Here is a 20,068-nt window from a genome sequence, read left to right as displayed (position 1 = left end):
GTTGCCAAACTGCCCTCCCAATTTAAGCAATGTTGTTTCTTATTTTGTTTGTTTGTTTTAAAATCGTATTTCATGTACCAGTAGGCAAATATAATCAGGGATGAAACGAAAAGATTCATTTAGAACTATCCCCAACTTTGTTCTTTTGTTCATGGCAGATTAACTTTTAAAGCTGAGTTTTGGGACGATGTATGGCCTTAATTTTTTGTTTGGACGAACAAAGTAAGGTCTAAAATTAATTATAACTCCAGGCTCTATCGAATATGAAGTCGTCGTCCTTTTGATTGATTGGTAAAAAAAAAAGAGACAAAGCGAATATGAATGGTCTCAAACTGGTTTGTCAAATTGAGGAATCCTTAGTGTTTTATTGAAAAAAAATAAATAAAAACAAAACAAAAAATGTAAGATCTCTCCTTATATAGTATACTCAATCATGGGTTAAGAGACGCTACGTGTCAGCTCTCTATTGGCCGAACAAAAAATACAAAAGGAAAAATAAAATTTGGACAGATAGTTTTTATTATTTTTCCTCTCTTTCTCTCTCTCTCTTTCTCTCGCGAATGAATCTCCGAAACGAGAAAACAATTTGGAATCAGAAGCTTCAAGGTTTGGAATCGAAGGACCTGGATGGTTTGGATTCAGTTGGGAATGGAGAGAAGTTGCGAAAGAAAGAATCGAGTTTCAGTTGGAGATGGATTAACCAGTTTGTTTCTTAGATTTTCGATTTGCTAAACTCATCTGAACAGGTTTCTCTCTGATTCTTCCGACTGGAATGTTGAATTAGTCAATTTCATAGAACCATTCCTTTAGATTCTTGTGTACGGTTTCTTGCGTGTTTTGTTCATAGTGTCTCTGTTTTTTTGTTTTCATCTGTATCAATGGTTTCTCCTGAAAGAAGCGAATTTTATCAAATTGGTTGAATCCTTTCTTCTCCGTTGTTGCCTTGGATTTCGAAAGTTTCTTGCTTTAAAGCTTCTGTTATCTCTAAAATTGATGTTCTTTATATGACATTGTGGTGGAGATGATGAATGTTAAAGTAAAAGGTCTGAGCAGGTTCTGAGTAACGGAGAGGGCCCTTGTCCATGCCTTGAGCCATGGTATCTGTGGCTCCGCAAACTCTCCAACAATGAACCAGATTCACCACGTGCTGTTTGTGAAATCTGATGGGTCGATTTTTAAAGGCGTGGGGTTGCTTTCTACTTGATTGCTGACCTAGAATTCTCCCTATATAGTCTCCTTGTGCTTCTTTATCATCAGTTAGTTGCCCTTATTATTCCTGCATTGATCAAAGACCTCTTTGACTGATCCAAATAATATTATCTAATAGGTCTCTGTCTTGCTTTGTTGATGTTTGAAGCTTTTTTTATTCTAGGCATAGTTTTTGGTTGATGTTTATGATTCCCTCATTCATGTACTTGTGAGACTATAGAAGAAGTATTGCAGTTATAGCATTTGCCATTTTGTGGTAAAGCTGAAGAAAGTATTCCATCTCTTTTAGTGTTTGTTTGATTGAGTATTACTACTCTCTCTGTTCGTTGATACTTTAGTGTCTCTCTTACGGCTGAATTGATTTGAAGAACTATTATTATGTGTGTATATCCGAAGAACGATGTGCTAAATTTTAATGATGCCTTGTTGCAATGTTTGATTGGTTTAGTGAGCAGAGTAGAGTGAGTAAAGAGATGGCTGGGCACAAGATCGCACATGCAACTTTGAAAGGTCCAAGTGTTGTGAAGGAGTTAGTAATCGGTCTCGCACTAGGGCTTGCGGCTGGTGGGGTATGGAAAATGCATCACTGGAACGAGCAGAGGAAAACAGAGCCTTCTATGATTTGCTTGAGAAAGGAGAGATTGGTGTTGTTGTTGCAGAGGAGTAAGTTAGTAATAGAGGGAGATTTGATGATGACGATTACCTTAAATTCTAGTGTTTGCTATTAAAAAGGCTGCAATGTAACATACATACCATGATTTGATAACATTATTTGTCAACGCCTATTTATTTACCAAAACAAAGATCCCAAATATTTTTGATTTTGCCACTGCCTAAAACAAATTAAACGCTTGCAAGATGATTTGGTTGAGAATATTTGGGCAAAATTTGGAGCAAATTAGTATTAAAATTAATCATTCTCTCTATTTATGAATTGCACTATTGTAATATGTATTAATGTTTTTATTATGTTTTGTATGTTTGAAAATTAATTAAATGCAATATTTTCTATTATTATAAAATCTAAAATGTTTACACACTTATACCACTTCTATTCTATTTAAAATTTTTAAATTTTAAAAAATAATATTTTCAAATATAAGAGACCCAAAATTAGAACCTACCAAATTTTAATTTTAACTAAAATTTTAACTAAGAGATCATGAGTTCTTATATTCAAAATAAAATACAATTAATCTATAAAATAACCAAACAATGTTTAACTACCTCTAAGAGACCACCAATAACCTTGCTCTTAGCCTCAGCGGACATGAAAAAATAAAACCTATATTAAACCAGTTTTTAGTATCTCAACAAAACTGGGTATTTCCGGTTTGGGCCAATTAGATTTTTTAACTGTTTCTTGTAAAACAGAGAGATAAAAACGGCAAGGCGTTTGTAGTCAGAGATTCAAACAGCAAGACGTTTCTAGTAAGAGATAAAAAAACGGTAAGGCGTTCGTGTCCTGCTTCCAAAGGCAGTAGTAAAGTAACTGGAAAAGTCCATTATCAATTGACAGGGGGAGACGAGGACTGTCAAGGAAGACGAATAGGTTTGTGAAACAGTAAAAGTTTTATCCTGTAACAATTTGATCTGCCGGTGGTAACTAAATTCCACTCCGGTGCGTCCTTCTTCTGCTTTTTATTTTCCTTGATTTGTATTCATCTTCAGAAACATTGAAAAGCCTAACCTAATTTTATTTTCCTTGATTAGTTGGTTGTTATCTCTACCTTCAGTTTTTTTTTTTTTTTTTTTTACTTTTCTTAAATTCTGATGATGCAGATTAGTTAGTGTTAAGATAGAGAGCAATAATGGTGGATAGAAAGAAGAAAATCAAAATATGTGACAAAGTAAAAGTGTCACATAAGGAAGAGGAAGATAGGATTAGCCAGCTACCGGAACATTTGATATCTGAAATACTTGATCATCTCTCTACAAAGGATGCTGTCAGAACAAGCGTTTTGTCTACCAGATGGAGATATCTTTGGCAATCTGTTCCTGGATTGGACTTAAGCTCCTACGAATTCTCAAAGTTTGATGCCTTCGTGAGTTTTGTTGAAAGGTTTTTTAATTTCCCACAGGGAGTCATGGATACGAAAACTCCGGTTAAGTTATTGTAGTCTTGGTAGGAGTTATCTCGAATCATGGATTGATGCTGTAACTACTCGTAGGATCCAACATCTTAAAATTGATTATGATGGATATGATAAGAAGATACCCTGAGTTTATATACCTGTGAGACACTGGTTCACTTACGACTCTGTTATGTAACCATGTGTAGTGCCAAGTTTGTTTCCTTACCTTGTCTGAAGTTCATGCATTTAGAGAATAATGAGTATCCCAACGAGACCACCTTGCAGAAACTTATCTCAGGCTCCCCAGCTCTGGAACATTTAACCATCACCAGAGCTCCAATTTATGATGATGCAAATGTTGTACAAGTGCGCTCTCATACGCTAAAGACAGCCTATATATGTGAGTTTGCTGAAGTTGTGATTGATGCACCTCTACTGCAGTCTTTGAAGGCTACGGTCTCCTCAACAACGAACTTTCAGATCGTCAATTTGGGTTCCTCTGCCAAACTAGATTTTGATTTAAGCTATATGAGATGCAGTAGTAGCATGATTCATGACATCCTCACCTACATACCATTGGTCAGGGAGCTAGTTATTAGTAATGGTATTAGGAAGGTATACATCTCTTCTCTTTAAGCATATATATGAAGTTTCTCACTTTAACATTCCTTTTTTTACGTGTTTACCAGGAAATCTTTCAGTACTCGAAATCGGGACCACTGCTTCAGTTCCGTGACCTATCCCGCTTGAATGTTGAATTTTCTAAATTTGATCTTGAAACGTTGCCAACCCTTCTTGAGAGCTGCCCAAAACTAGAATCCTTAGTTATGGTAATGAAATAGCTATAACACCCTGATTTATGCTTATTGTTTGTGAAAATCTTTTGTCTATATTTCTCTACTCAGTTTGTTTTCTTCCGTTTTTTTTTTGCAGAAATTGGTTAGGGACGAATCCATGCGTGGTAAGAAGAAGACAGAACCAAAGGTGATGTTTTCAACAACAGTGCCTCAGTGTTTGGTATCATCGCTCAAGTTTGTGGAATGGAGACGCTCAATCGCAGGGTATGAAAGAGAATTGGAGCTAGTAAGATATTCTTGAAGAATTCAAAAATCCTGGAGAAATTTAGGGTTGATACTTACTATGCCGGAAAAGCTAAGTGTGCCTTCCTTCAAGAACTCCTTACAATGCCAAGATGCTCTAGCGTCTGTGAACTCCATTGTTCACTGATTCCTAAGAATATATTTGGCTGAACATTTCGATTAAGGTAGGTTGATCTTTTTGGTCGTTAAATTAGTTGATTTTAGGAGGATGTATTAGGCGTTGTGCCGAAAAGCAAATATTGCAGTTTTAAGTTTTTCTTACTTGGTGGTTGCTGCTGCTCATGTAATAGTCACTAGTTACCAACTTTATTTTCAGTTTGATGGTATCTCCACAAATTGTTCAAACACTAATTAGGTCTCTTTTTTTTTTAATGGATAAGCTCTTTTGCTATCTGATGGCTTGTTAAAGAATTGTCAAATTGCAGGAATCTGTTCGAACTTGGATTGTAATCCAAGTTAAATATTTATATCAAAGGCAGGGTAATAATAATCATACATCTAGACGCTTTCAAGGTTTCTATCTAGGTCAGTACAGTTCTATATTCAGAGGATCGTCAAGAGACTCAGTTTGACATATACTCGCTATTTTAACTATCTATCTTAACATTATCTTAACATTTTTGGAGTACATTTTTGTGTCATTTTTGTTTATTTTTATATTCAAACAAATTCCAACTAAATTCTCTACAATCCTTACAACCAACACAATCATTTTCTTATTTGATAATATTAATTTCAAATTTCCTAAAATCTATCTACCTAATTTAAGGCAATATGTTATATTAAAATATAATTCTTATTTCACTTTTATTTAATCTTATATTTAATTATTTGAATTACTATTTAATACATAAAGTTAATAAAATTTTAGATTTATTTTCAGCATATGATGTGATTTGAATTTTATAAACGGATATATATTTTAAAAATTGTTTTAAGATTTTTGTAACCAAACAAGTATATTGGATATAGATTCTTTTACATTTGAGTTATTTTAATATATAATGAATATTTACACTTCAAAGTTAAAATATCACGCAATGGAGTTATATTGTGCGCAAGAGTTGGATTAATATGCATATAAATTTAATTATCATTAATTTGGTGTTACACGGATAATTTCTTATTTCTATATTTTGCTAACATTATCATATTAGGATACTAGATATTCATCCGCGGTTCACCGCGAGGTTATTTTTAAGTTTTAAACAATTTAAGTATTGTTTTATAAATTTTAAGTGAAGAGTTAACTCAATATATTATGTAGTGCATAAGTAGTATGTTTGTGGTGTATCGTGTTATAGTGAAGTTAGGATATCATATTGTTAATTAAATTTTATGTAGTATAAAATGTACAGATTTTTTTTACGTGTCTATTTGGTTTGCAATGTATAGATAAAAGTATTTGAAATTATTTAAAATTTTTAAAATTATATGCGTATACTATATTGTGACATTGTAATTTAGTTTGTTTAATCTATTGATAATTAGACACTTTGGAATATACAGTTTCGTTGTGCATATAATCCTTTTAATTTTTGACGTTTTAAACTTTCAGTTGATCCATACTAATGTTTTCCTTTGTTATTATTATGATACGTATGTGTATATAAATATGTTAGCAATGAAAAAATTAAATTAAATAATAATTTTTGTTATAGAGAGAGATATATGGGTCGTGTCTTCTTCTTCTACAATTGGGTAAGTTGATTTATTTATTTATTTTGGTCTCAACCGACTAAATAGGTAAGATCTCGGAAAATATCGGATCCAAAACTCCTTAAAATCTCGGATCCAAAATTTTAGGATAGCAATGAGCTTGGACATTTGTAAGAGAGAGTACTTTGAACAAACCCCAAGTTTTACAAATTTTATTAAATTAATAATTAATGTCAATGGCATACTTGTAAATAGGTTTGACCTTCAGGATTTATTTTATAAATGTCTCCAAAAATGTATATATAGATTAGATATATGAAATTGAATAATTTATGATAGTGTAGAAAACAAATTATTTGGCGATAAATTGCAGGTTAAATCCTATAATTAACAACAGTCAAATACAATTATATAATCTTACACTTAACAAAACTAACACATAAATATAACTTAAAATTTTATCTATCTTAACAATTTTGAAAAACAAATTTGTGTCATCCTCTTTTTTAAAAAGGGGTCGGTTTTAATTCAAACAAACAAATCGATTGCACTAATCAGATCGTGCTTTAAATCCTTAATTAATAACATCTAAATAATCCTTAATTAATCAGAGTAGTTAATTATAGATATATATATTCCAAAATAAACGTATACGGAAATATATCTACCGAAAATCAGATATTTAATCAAATGAAATCTTTAATCGGAAATTTTTATCCCTAAATTATCTCTACTTCAATGCTAATTTCCTCAAAAAATTAACACCTTTTAACATTATTCCAAAATGATAGAAACAATAATATTCTCTCCAATCAATTCAACTCAAACAATTATTTGTTTGATTTCGATACTCTTTCACTAACATCGACTTGGTCCACTTGTTATCAAAATCTATTAACAATGGATGGAATGAGGTTTACTAAATAATTTTAAATTATGTGTATGTCATTGTGCATTATTTCGATAGTTCGTATATGCTCTTTAAATAATTAATAGTATTGGTTATGAATAAAAGAATAAAATCTATTTTAATATTTTTGGAGTATATTTTTGGTGTAATCCTAATTGTCGGGCGGTTTTAATTAAAAAAAAATGATTGCACTAATCGGATCTTCATTCATTACTATCTTAGTCAAAATCCAAAACTTTCCTATTATTTGATAACAAATATTCGCCTTTAATGAAATCTATTTATTAGTATCAAATACAGATTTTCTATATTTATTATAGTTAAAAATAAAGGAACTAATTTATTGATTCGAAATATAATAACAATCGGATCCGCGCTACAGCGCAGGAGAAAGTTCACGAATACATACATTCCATAACATATTGGAATATGTTAAATTCTTAGTTCAGGATAGTGCATTCAATTATATATATATATATATATATATATATATATATATATTACCGTGGATTATATATTTATACAGTGAATTTGGATAAAACAATAGAAAGGAAAAAGTAAATGGTAATATAATGAGTTTTGATATGGTAAAATAAAGTAAAACAGAAAATATTTTAATATTTATCATAAATTTGGATCAAATAAAAGAAGAAAACAAATAATGAGTAACTGTATTAATGTTCAAAATTGAATACATGAAAAAAATTGTGTAAATAATTAAGTTTGAGAATTTTTAAAAATGACTAATTTAAAGTAATGATCAGTTAAGACCTCTACAACGGGGGAATGATGAATATGTCCTCTAGAGAACAGAGAAATGTTTACTGGTTTTGCATCTAAATTAATTATATGTATATATTATAAGTGAAAATGTTGTAAAATTATATAATTTTTATAAAATTATATTGAACAAAAGAGATTAATTTATGAGAGTTATTGATATTTACATTATAAAATTTCACAATGCTTGCTTGTAATAGTGAAATGGTTGGTGCAATTTTGGGAAGCTAGGCAATATTTGCTACGACATTTTTGAATATGGTAATTACTCATCTGGATCTAAGTGGCTGTAAAACATATTCCCTTGGGATACGGCTCGTGCTGGATCATGAAGAGATGTATTTTGCTGGCCTTTAATAAATAATTACTCAATCTGTAATCTATATGACAAAACTATAAACAATATAATAACATACCCGCATAGCATAATAACATATGATTTTTATAAAACTGCATATTATTTTACATTCCTGTAAAATAATAAAAATATTAATATACATGATAATGAATTAAAAGTTATTGTATACTCTATTAAACAAATAGCTATCCAAATTGATTGAAAATACACAAATTTACTAAAAAGCCATATGATAAATTACAATATGATATAGATGAACAACCATCATATTCAAACTGAGGAAGGGGTAATGTGAAGATCATCTTACTACCAAGGATGCTGTAATAACGAGTGTTTTATCCACCAGATGGAGAAATCTTTGCCTAATGTCGACTTTGTTCCTTTATTACCTTGTCTAAAGATCATCTATCTAGAATACGTTAGATACCCAATGAGTCCACTTTGGAGAAACTTATCTCAGGCTCCCCAGTTCTTGAAGATTTAGCGTCATAAGATTTTCACTATATAATAATGCAAAGGTTTTTCAAGTGCGCTCTCAGACTCTAAAGAGAATCCACATTCATCAGTTCCGAGTTTCGATTGATGCTCCTCTACTCCAATGCTTGAGGATTAAGATTGGCTCAACAAAGACCTTTGAGATCATCAATTTGGGTTTCTTTACCAAACTAGATATTGATGTTGCCTTTATAGTCTATGCGACATACATTAGTAGCTTTGTTCATGACATCCTCACCGATATCTCCAGGGTCAGGGATCTAGTTATTAGTGATGTTTCCTGGAAGGTATGCTTCTCAACGTTTGAGCATATACCAATAAGAATATTTTTTTTTCAAAAAACATAACAATTTTTACGTGTTTATTTGTGTTACCAGGATATCTTTCTATCCTCGAAATCGGGACCAGTGCTACAGTTTCGAGACCTATCCCGCTTGAATGCTAGATTTTCTAAATCTGATATTGAATTTTTGCCACTCATTCTTGAGAGCTGCCCAAAACTAGAATCTCTCACATTGGTAATGAAATATAAGCTCTGATGTACGCTACCCGTAGTCTGTGAAAGCTTTTTTTTTTTTTTTTTTTTTTTTGTATCACTCTACTCAATCTCGTTTCCTCTGTTTTTGTAGGAATTGGTCAAGGACCTATCCATAGATCCAAAGGTGATGTTTTCGACAGTGCCTCAGTGTTTGGTAACATCGCTCAAGTTTGTGGAATTGAAACGTTCGATCCCAGGGTATGAAGGAGAAATAGAGCTGATAAGATACTTGCTGAAGAATACAACAATCCTGGAGAAATTAAGGCTCAATGTTTACTACACGAAAAAGGCAATGTGTGACTTCCTTAAAGAACTCGTTGCAATGCCAAGAGGCTCTACCGCTTGTGAAGTCCTTGTTCTTTAAATTAGTAAATGAGATTGTTGAACATTTCGTTTGAGGTTAAGTTTGTGATCATAGTTGATTTCTGGAGGATATTTGGCTTTGAGCCACAAGTAAATTGCAGTTAGCTCATCATGTTATTACTTGGTGGTTTCTGATCTCCAATCACAGGTACAGAGCCTTGCGAGCTAAGCTACTAACCCACTTTCTCGAGATGGTGACCACACACATCAAGTTGCTTTCAAGGTTTTCTATCTCAGTGCAGTTTGCCATAATAAGGGGAGATATCTTAAAATTGAAAAATTAATAAACCATTGGAATTGTTTTTTTTTTTTTTTTTTTTTTTTTTTAAACATGCCAATTTAGCCCAGATTTAATGGGCCATGTTGGACTGTTGGGCTTTTTTGTAACATAAACTACAGTCAGCAGAGATGCTCCGGCAAGTGATTTCAAATGTACCCGTCAACTGATTGATACATTCCCGTCGGCGAAAATAATTCCATTCCGTTCGATGCTAAAACACTGTAGGTTCTTCTTCTTCTTCTTTCTTTACCCAATCTTACTTTTCATAAGACCTTAAAACTAACCCTAGCTAGTTTTGAACTGAAAATGTTGATTATAAAATCAGTAAATCACTCTAGGTTTTGAATTTGTGTTGGCTGCCGAGTTATGTTTCTGTGAACTCCATTGTTCTTTAATTACTAAAAATAGATACGGTTGAACATTTCGATTAAGGTAGGTTGATCGTTTTGGTCGTTAAATTAGCTGCGATGATAGGAATAAAATAGATCATCGTCTGTGTTAAGAAGACTAATTAGTCGAATATATTATATGTAATCAATTAAATATTTTCAGCTAATGTTTTGTAATTTGTTTCGGCGGTTTGATATATTTTTTTAAAAGGTTTGAATGTTGATTGATTTGATTGTGGAGATGACTGAGTCCGATTGATTTTGTTAGTCTTTTTTTTTTTTTGGAAAGGAGTAAGTTTGGGGTTTTAATATTTTTGATTTGGGATTTGGAGTTTTAAATGTCGAGGAGAATAGATTTGATATGGTATTGTCCTTTGAATTTGCTTACAAGTTTCGTGAGAGAAGTCACTGATTGGAAACTCTCAGAATTAAGAAAAACAGACGATAGCTTCTTCCAAAGGGTTCAGCCTGATCCTTTGATCTTACGGTCTACAGTTCCCCGGCTAGTGATTGCATTCTGCCGGCCAAAAACACTGGTAGGTTCTTTCTTTCTTACTTGACGACTTTTTGTTTGGTTGATTTCTAATTTTCTATATCTAATCTTTTTCAGAAAACCTTATAAACTCCTAACCGTGAATAGTTTTGAACTGAAAGTTCGGAGGAGTTATGTTTACCAGTTCATTTTCAAATTTTGATGATTATTTCTTTACAGATTTTGCTCCATGTCTGAGAAACGAATGGCTGGTAGAGGGAAATCGAAATAGGTGGCTTCTTCCTCCAAAGGGTTTAATAGTAAGAGGGTGAAGCTTGACGGGATAAGCGAGTTACCTGATCCGTTGCTATGTGACATTCTTTCTCGTCTTCCCCTAAAGAAAGCTGTTAAGACAAGCATTTTATCCCACAGGAGTCTCTGGCTTTGCCTTCCTCGTTTGGAACTGGATATCCGAGATTTCCCTAATAATTTTTCAATGCCTTTTTGAGTCTTGGTAACCGTCTTTTCCATTCCAATAGGGTTTCAGGCATAAACAAACTCAAGGTATATCTTTTTGATGACAATGGTGCATCCGATGTAGAAGATGTCTCTTATCTCACCTCATGTATTGAGGCTGCAGTTAAGCGTGGGGTCCAACATCTTGACAGCTTTTGTATCTGTGTGTCTTTGCCCCGCTCACACAGATTTTATCCTGGCGGTTGGATGATCAGCCACACTGGGACTGAGACACGGCCCGGACTCCCACGGGCATGGCCCTTTTCTTCTTTCTTTTGCTGCTGATCTCACATCGAGAGCAGCTGCCCTGGGCTCTGACCGCGTGCCTGTTGAAGAATGAGCCGGCGACCTTTCTTCCTTGGCTTACTTGGCTTCCCCTACCCCTCCTTTCCGAAAAATTGATTGAGTCTTTGTCTAAGCGAGTTTTCTAGGCCGGGTGACGCAAAAATAGAAAGAATATAAATAAAGGCGCATACACGGGAAGGGGGCATGAAGAAACTGAAGATCCTGCTATAAAGATTGGAAAGAGTCCGCTTTCATGGCGAGCCAAGCCAAGTAGCCACACCAGCACGGACTCAAAACTCCCTGAGTCTATACCTAGTGAACTCCCTGGGGCAAGCTTTTCAGAGAAAGGGTCATTTCTGAGTGAATCAAGAGAAGAAAGAAGGCCCTATGAAGTAAAGGTAAGCGTGCCCCCCGCCCCAATCGAGGAGAAGTAGCATCCGCGATTTTCTGCTTGGGATTTCAAAGGTCGAGGAAATGATCGTATATCAAAACACTTTAAAGGTACATATGTCATATCAATATCCGTGTATACAGTCTTGTCTTTATCATGGAAGTCATATGACCCACATTATGTTTCTTTGTGGTTCCAGATCATCTTTCATTACTCGAAATTAGAACGATGCCTCAGTTTAGTTATATGTCCCGCCTGCATGCTTATATATATGTACCTGATTTGAAATGGTTACTAACTCTTCTTGGGAGCTGCCAAACCTGAAATCCCTCATCTTGGTAATGATCTCCTAAACGCTATGTTATCTTTATGAATGTGTTCTGCCTATCTTCTCTTCTCATTGCCTTTTTTTTCTCCTCTGTTTTTAACCTCAGGTATGGGATTTTTACGAAGCACAACAGTTGCATTCCGAAGAAATGAATCAAATGAGTTTTCCATTTGTTCCCGAGTGTTTGCTATCTTCGCTCAAGTCTCTTGAGATCAAAACCAGCATCTCGGGATATGCTTCAGAAATGAAGATAGTAAGGTACTTCCTAGAGAGTTCTGTAATCCTCAAGAAACTGACTCTACGTGTGAATGATCGCGCAAATGTCAATGGCATCTTGAAGAAGCTCGTGAAAATCCCAAGACGCTCCATCACATGTGAAGTCGTTGTAGAGTGAGAATGGTATAACACTAGAAAGAGAGCTCTCTGCCACACATGAAAGCAAGTGTTAGGGTTTTTATTTATGTTTTTAATAAAGATGAAATGAAAACTGTTGAATTACATTTGCAAGAACTCTTTTTGTTGCTCCATCCATGGTTCTAGTCACGATTGCCTACAGTTTAATGATTGTTGAATTGAATTTGTGAAAGCACTTGCAGTTTAATGATTGTTGAATTGAATTTTTTGAACTGCAACTAATCTAGAATTTGTTCTTGAAGACTGCTCTTCTCATTCATGAATCTGTTTTGTGTCTTTTTTTTGTCACGAATCTGTTTTGTGTCTTTTGTATCATGAATCAGTTTCTGTTCGTGAATCGATCTTGATCTGTTTTTGTGTTTTTTTTTTTTTTCCTTTTGTATGGACTTTTAGTTTTGTGTCCTATGAAATGAATCAGTTTGTAAGAACTTTGACTTTGGTTGTTGATGTTTTAACTTTGATTTATGTTCATACAGTCAAATGTTCTTTTTATCTTCATACACTAGAAATTCATCGTCTATCTGTTACTTTGCAAAGCTCTACGGGATTGAGTCTTTAAGAGTTGTTGTTGTGGTGGATTGTTGAGTTGAGCATTTGCAGAACCTCTGTTGCCACCCGTTGTTCTGTGTTAACTAGGAATTTTATGTATTTTGAGTTCTTTCTCTGCTTCAGAATGTCGATTCACTTGAAGTTTAACCTTAGGCTGATTGTTAAACATATGCAAGATACGTGGCTGCTCTAAGGGGAGAGACTCAGTGCCAAAGCTAGATGACACGGTGACAACAAAGCTCAGTAAGGATGAATTCTTTGAAGATCCGATTTGCTTTTGCAGGTTAATATTGCTGGTGTCACGGGGAAGAAACAGAGCTATTAGTAGAATACATTATATTGCAACATTGTTCTGTTCACATGTTAGTAGAATACATTATTTTTAGAATTAGATATATTTTAGACTGTTATTTTTTTGGAAAACAAATTATGGTCTTCGTATACATATGTAAAATGCTACCATAAAAAATAAAATAAAATAATAAATAACTTACATAGAAAATTCAGTTAACCATGGAATATTGGAATTGTTGAACTTGTTTTAGTCATCTCAATATTAACTCAGAATTAGTGGGCCTTGTTGGATCGTTGCGTTGGGCTTTTCAATTTGTGTATCAATTTTACATACAGAGAGAGCCTTGAGATTGAGAGAGAATCAAATGCAGAGAGCTCCGACCATTTCCAGCAACTGATTCTTTTCCCGCCGGCGCATTTACGATTTACTGTTCCCGCGAGTGATTCCTTTCCGTTCGACTAAAAACACTGTTAAGTTCTTCTTCTTCTTACTTTACCCTTTTGTGTAATTTGTTTGTAAAATCATCATCATCTTCGATAAGACTTTGAAAAAACCCTAGCCTGACTTTAGTCTCAATGTGGTTTAGTTTAGTTTAGTTTCTCCCTCTCTCTCACACTCTCTCCTTATGTCTCCCGTAAACGGATTTTGTTTAACACTTGGGTTTCTTGAGTTTTGATTCGTCTCTCTTTTTAACATTACGGTTTTTGAGTTTTGATTCATCTCTCTTGCTAACAATAGGGTTTTTAATTGGTTCCTTACAAAATGTTTTTGTAAGTCCTACGCATTCAAAAATCATCGCTTTTTGAAACTTTCATGTTCAATTTTTGCTATGCAGGTTGAAAAAAGTTTCCTAAATAAAAGAAAAGCAGAATGGTTGATAACGAGATACCTCGGGGAAAGTGAGCTAGCGCTTTCGTTTTCCTTTGGTTCGCGTGGTTCCGCTCTGAGAAAGCTCATGGATTGTTCAAAGAGGATCTCTTACTTGACGCGGGTGGAGTCGGTGATTGAGAGCTCTGTATTCTACGCCGTTGACGGTTCAATATTCTCGGACTACCGGTGATAGGCTTCCAGTTGCTATGGTTTTCAATGAATCGGTCATTGCCGTTTGACAGCACGGTTTCTTTCTCTTTGAGGTGTCATCTAGGAGAATCTTCGAAATCGTTTATCACTTCATTGACTCCAAAAATGTTATTGTTTTTGTTGATGTCGATGGACTGATTGTGTTTATCACTTCGCTGATTCCAAAAGCTTTATTGTTCTTATCGAAGTTGGTGGACTGATTGTTCTTTGCTTCCATGTTTTTAATCTTTTTTTTTTGCCATGGGACCAAACCATAGGTTTTATACTTAATTGTAAACTTGTTAGCAAAAAAAAAAAAATACTTCATTGTAATTCCTAACTATTTTCATTTTAATGAATATTTACGTTCTTAGCAAAAAAAAAAAAAAACACCACTATTCAAGCCATCTTTATATACAACATAAAGATGGAGGAGACCAAGAGATTGGGACCATTGGGTGATTAAGAAGAAAAGGGGTTACAACTTACAACGCAACCTTCATTAATTTGGGTGATTAAATCGACGCAAAGGATCATGATGGAGGAGACGAAGAGATTGACTTGGGTATACACTATTTTTTTTTTGTATATAAGATCACATACTTCACTACCTTTTGTTTTCTGATTATTTATGAGGTACATAGTTTCTAACTTGAGCATTAGAAAAATGGGAGAAAAATTTACGCCGTTCAAAGTTATGTGGGCATTGTCGTGGTTGTTGTGCAGACCTCATGTTTATACGGATTGTTTCACTTTAAAGAAACATTTTATTAGTTTGGGGCCTAACCAACATCCAAACACTAACTTAAAAAAGGAGGATTGTCTCATACCTATATCCAAAGATCTATCCTATTTACCAATGTGAAATATTTTCTAATACGTTTTTTTTTCTTCCAAAAATTAATTGACACATCACTGCTAGAGCTAAAAGTCCATCTCAAACATATTTGAAAGAATTAAAATTTATTCGATGTGTCAAAAAAAACTTCTTATAAAAGTTTATAGGAAAAAACTGATAATTGTCATTTTCATTTATTTACGACATTTTGAATTGTCGTCCATTAAACAACAAATCATGTTATCAAAGCAATTTTAATCGATCGGTCTGGTCTAGTACCACAACTGATCTTTCTCAATTATGAATATATTACTTGCCCACATATTTTTCCTTCAATTATCACAAACTCTCCCATTAAATCACGGAAAATCTCTTCTTTTCTTTTTGGTCAACCACTTAAAATCATTTAATGTTAAATAAAAAATGTTGAAAACAAGAACAAAAAACAATTGTATCATAATGTAATGAGAAGAACAATTCGATATAATATAACGATTACAAATTAAACGAGAAAAAATGACCAAAGTAAAAACAGACACTAATAATACACAAATCTCATCATGTCTTGAAAGACGCATTGGTTGTAGAGAATCACAGCTCAACTTCCACGGTTTAAGTCGTCTACAATCTCCAACCGCTATTTCCGCGTTTGCGTTCTGATCCCCATCACAATCCCCACCGCCACCACCACTCTGCGTCAGCGTCAAACTCGTTTTAGCGATCATATTCTCTAAATCGCTAATGTAACTCGACAGCCACGTTTTCTCCGACCTAAGAACCGCGTTCTCCGTTTCGACCGAGTCAAGCCTGTCTTTCACAAGTCGGCATCTCTCGCTGTTCTCTTTGATTCGTCGTTCAAGACTCGAGATCTCGTGGATCGTGTCTTCCATTAGCTTCTGTTTCTTCAAACGTGATCTCCTGGCTGACTCGCGGTTCGATAGCTTGCGTTTTCTTTTCTTCTCGTCTATGTCGGAACCTGAACTTGTTGTTGTCTTCTCTGCGTTTGCCATGTTTGTGCGTTGTCTAATCAAAATCTGCTTCAAGAGATAACGTAAAACCAATGAAGAATGACAACGGATACGGAATGATAAACAAGTAATCTTGAGAATTGGTTGAGGTTTCTCATTTCATAACACTGTCCATTGTCATTTCATAACTCAAAGAACTCTCAATATTTTTTTCAAGAATCTGTGATTGACGAGGATCTGGACAAAATTAAACAAGAAGGATCTTTATGATTATGTTTGGTATTAAGAGAGAGAGATTAGTTAGAAGCGAAATAGAACAAGGAAGAAGATAAGGATAAGATCGAAAAAGATGAAAGTGGGAGAAGTTGTTCTTATTAGGTTGCTCTTATTTATAGATTACATTCATAAAAATATAAATATATATTCTCTTTTGTAAAATTTTAAATATTCTACATTACAAAAGATTATCCGAAATATATTCATGAAGGGTAGATTCATCGAATATGACGAATGGGAGAAGAAAGAATAGTTTTGGTCAAACATAACATTTTTACATTTTTACATTTTTTGGTTTTTTATTTTATTTATTTTTAGTAGGACATAACAACTAACATAGGTGTTGGTGTTGTTCCTAACAGGTAGACCAGTAATTACTATTCTTTTATTTTTGCATTTAAACATTTGTTTCGTTGTGTATTTTGGCTGTCACAGTCGTACGATAAATATCACAAGATTCTATAACTTTCTAATTACGTGTACTTGTCCAAATTTGCAAATCCAATGAACATCGAACATGATATGAGAACATCCTGGAAAAAGGTACGAAACTGGTTCAGTTCATGTCAGTGGGTAATGTTGTAGTAAATGGCAAAAGTTAAGAAAAAAAAAAGTTCCAACTAAGCCTAAATATTTAAGTTTTTTTTTTAAAAAGTTACAAAACCATGTGAATTGCTAATAGGATTAAAAAAGTACCACATATAGAAAGAACCATACGTAAACTATATCGTTAGGAATATGAAAGGTTAAACGTGGAGCAATGACGACTATTTTAATTGGTTCGTGGTCGTGGATATAGAGATTACGCTTATAACATGGTTGACAATTTTATTAATAAAGAATATTATCACTTAAAAGAAAAGTTCCATTTGATTTTTACTTTTGTGCGTGTGTCTTATCTCAAATAATTTTCCAATGGAGAAACTAATAAGAAAATAAAGAGAAGCAGCCAGCCCTACTTTGGTACTTTCTTTTGAAATGAAAATACAAAGACACTAGAAGATGACGATAATATATTTATAGATATATAGTATAAAATGCATCATCCTTATCCCTTCTGCCCACTTATATATTATTTTTATTTATCACATATAAAATAAAATATTCTTTAAGGTGAACGTACTGTCTTGTCTCTAGAGTACTAAAGGTAAAATATGTAAATGGAAAAGATTATATATATGGACTTCGTTTCGTTGGTTGGGTAGTTTAGAAACTTTTTAGGTTCTTCTTCTATAGGTCTTATTATGTTCGGGTTATTGGGTCAATTTTAAGGGCATCTCCAATAAAACTCCTCATTTTTAAAGGAGCAAATCATTAAAATGAAGATTTGAGGGTAGTTTACTCCAACAATAACTAATTAATTTGCAATATAATCCTTAATGTGTCCAAAATTTACTGATAATGATAGAAACTCATAACTAAATCTATAACATATATTCTCTATATTATACAACATAAAATATTTTTATTTTATTATATAACACACATTATTACATAATAACAGTTACATGATAATATAAATTACATACTTAATGATTAAAACTTTCATATAAATATATATATAAAACACAATAAAAAATTATATCAAACAATATTAAAAAATACAATACTTGATAAAACAAAATAGTATGTAATTTTCAAAAAACATAAAAAAAATTACATGTAAAATAATAAAATTACTCAATATAACTATTTTCATAGTGCTCCCATATATGATAAATTATTGCATTATTGTTGTAAAAAATATTTTGTAAATGGTATATCTTTTATATATCAATAATTTTAATTTAGTGTGTTTGAATTTATATAGGTATATTTATAACAATTGAATTTGATAAAATTATTTGTAAGATATATATATTACAAGGACTAAAATAAAATTTGTAAAAATATTTGAGGGTATCAATAGTGCACCCTCAAATTTAAAGGCTCACTATTCAAACCCTTAAAATTTGAAGGTTTAAGGGTTTGTTGGAATTCAAAAACCCTTCAAATTTGAAGGTTTGAGGGTTTGTTGGAGATGCTCTAAGGTACAATATTTGTGGTTCTAGAAAAAATAGAGAAAGCAAATATAGTACATCCTAAAATATCAAATACTTATTGTCAAATGATGTTATTTTATTTAGAACATAGCAATTAAAAAATAATAACCTAATAGCAGATTTGCTACAATTTTTGTTTAATTTACTAATTTAACTTTGTTTACTGATTTGTATGCAATTTTGTTAAATTTGAAACCAAATACAATAAACTAATGAAAAATGTGTTGGCAATGTAATTAAAGTTAATATCATACTATTTTTGACTGCCAACACTGTAAATCACAAAAAAATTAAAATAATGAAATAGTAAATTGAAATAAGCGAAAAAAGAAAGAAATTCATTTATGCAGTCATTGTAACAATTATTAATAAAACTATTTTTGTCATTCTATCATTTTCAATTTATAAAAAATCAACCATTTCTTCTTCGAAAGTAACTGCGATTGAAAAAAACCTATCATAAATTATCATGTTATTTTATTTAGACTATGTACAATAGTTTACACATTCAACACCCAACTTTACACTCCACATCATCTTCTCTCCATTCCATCTAATGATTCAACATCTTCTTAATTTTTACATTCTACAATAGTTCTGTTTAATAAAAAAATTCAACACCACACCTATAACTTTTATTTCATATTTTTATTTTCTTTAATATATTCTTTTCATTTTATGCTTACATATTAGTAGGAGTGTCAAATTGGTTAAACCAAACCAAACCAACCCAAAACCATTGAGTTTTAGTGTTTAATGGGTGATGATTCAACCCAACTCATTTAGCAAATGGTTTGGATCAAACCACAACCCATTTAGATTAATGGATTAATGGGTTAAATGAGTTGACCCACTTTGTATCATCACAAGACTATGTATAATTTTACAAAATCAATAAATCATCAAAGTTTGTGTAATTTTATAGATAAACTGTTTATGATAAACATGATATATGTCTCTGTTTAGATTTTGAAAACCAGAAATTGTAAACAAAAATAATCCAGAAAATAACATCATTGTTTTCAGTTGTCTTCTAAAATCTTCTTCTAAGATGTTTTCTTTAATCTTCTATTCTTCTTCAAGCTGTCTTTGACACCATTGTTTTCCTCAAATTCCTTAATCTTCTTCTAAAATGTCTTTGACACCCCATCATCTCCATCTGAAATCAAACTCTACATATGAGTTTAAAGTACTGACTTATAAGAAGAAGAAGAAGAATACGGAGGTGACACAAAGTGAAGCACTCATCTTAAACCAAATTTGAGCGCTAAGTGTTTTCTAGGAAAGACTTGTTTAGATCGCCAAGAAAAAAAATCGGGATAATGAAAACAAAGAAGAAAGAAGATGACTATCTGGTACAAACAAAAACAACGTTAGACACTAGTCTTAAAACCCCCATAAAGCAATAAGTTCTAACAACTTAAAAGTCTCGTCCTCAACAAGACTCAAATGAATCAAAACACAAATAGTCAAAACTCA

General features: G+C 32.7%; 1 protein-coding gene, 1 non-coding gene and 3 pseudogenes across 5 annotated transcripts; 4 read left to right on the top strand and 1 right to left on the bottom strand.

Moving 5' to 3' along the window:
* Positions 1-1,623: 1,623 nt before the first annotated feature.
* Positions 1,624-2,003, top strand: LOC109127548 (putative cytochrome c oxidase subunit 5C-3 pseudogene; annotated as a pseudogene).
* A 708-nt stretch (positions 2,004-2,711) lies between these two features.
* LOC104725441 (F-box/FBD/LRR-repeat protein At1g51370-like) lies at positions 2,712-4,775 on the top strand (annotated as a pseudogene). Its single transcript, XR_015570650.1, has 4 exons — positions 2,712-2,830; positions 2,992-3,899; positions 3,974-4,114; positions 4,218-4,775. The product of XR_015570650.1 is annotated as an F-box/FBD/LRR-repeat protein At1g51370-like (transcript).
* Positions 4,776-8,437: 3,662 nt separating this feature from the next.
* On the top strand, positions 8,438-9,488 carry LOC147935330 (F-box/FBD/LRR-repeat protein At1g51370-like). Its single transcript, XM_087472942.1, has 4 exons — positions 8,438-8,509; positions 8,610-8,873; positions 8,964-9,104; positions 9,216-9,488. The coding sequence occupies exons 1-4, from the start codon at positions 8,438-8,440 to the stop codon at positions 9,486-9,488; spliced, it is 750 nt and encodes a 249-aa protein (XP_087329068.1).
* A 382-nt stretch (positions 9,489-9,870) lies between these two features.
* Positions 9,871-12,780, top strand: LOC104753661 (uncharacterized). Of its 2 annotated transcripts, none has more exons than XR_015570648.1 (6): positions 9,871-9,988; positions 10,548-10,692; positions 10,869-11,192; positions 11,333-11,930; positions 12,020-12,158; positions 12,255-12,780. It is a non-coding gene; the product is annotated as an uncharacterized LOC104753661 (transcript). The 2 variants fall into 2 exon arrangements; XR_015570649.1 differs by having other exon boundaries at positions 9,916-9,988; positions 10,583-10,692.
* A 2,882-nt stretch (positions 12,781-15,662) lies between these two features.
* Positions 15,663-16,740, bottom strand: LOC147935329 (basic leucine zipper 1 pseudogene; annotated as a pseudogene). Its single transcript, XR_015571401.1, has one exon. The product of XR_015571401.1 is annotated as a basic leucine zipper 1 pseudogene (transcript).
* Positions 16,741-20,068: the final 3,328 nt, after the last annotated feature.

The sequence above is a fragment of the Camelina sativa genome, chromosome 11, assembly GCF_030686135.1.
Source record: "Camelina sativa cultivar CO46 ecotype springtype chromosome 11, ASM3068613v1".
Taxonomy (NCBI): domain Eukaryota; kingdom Viridiplantae; phylum Streptophyta; class Magnoliopsida; order Brassicales; family Brassicaceae; genus Camelina; species Camelina sativa.
Note: the sequence above shows the minus strand (reverse complement) of the source record. Positions and strands in the feature narration are given on the sequence as shown.

Excerpts from the sequence above, each read along its gene's own strand:
- LOC147935330 (XM_087472942.1), top strand. The coding sequence starts at position 8,438 with ATGGAGAAATCTTTGCCTAATGTCGACTTTGTTCCTTTATTACCTTGT. Across the intron at positions 8,510-8,609 it reads AGATCATCTATCTAGAATAC|GTTTTTCAAGTGCGCTCTCA; the intron begins GTTAGATACCCA and ends AATAATGCAAAG. Across the intron at positions 8,874-8,963 it reads TTAGTGATGTTTCCTGGAAG|GATATCTTTCTATCCTCGAA; the intron begins GTATGCTTCTCA and ends TTGTGTTACCAG.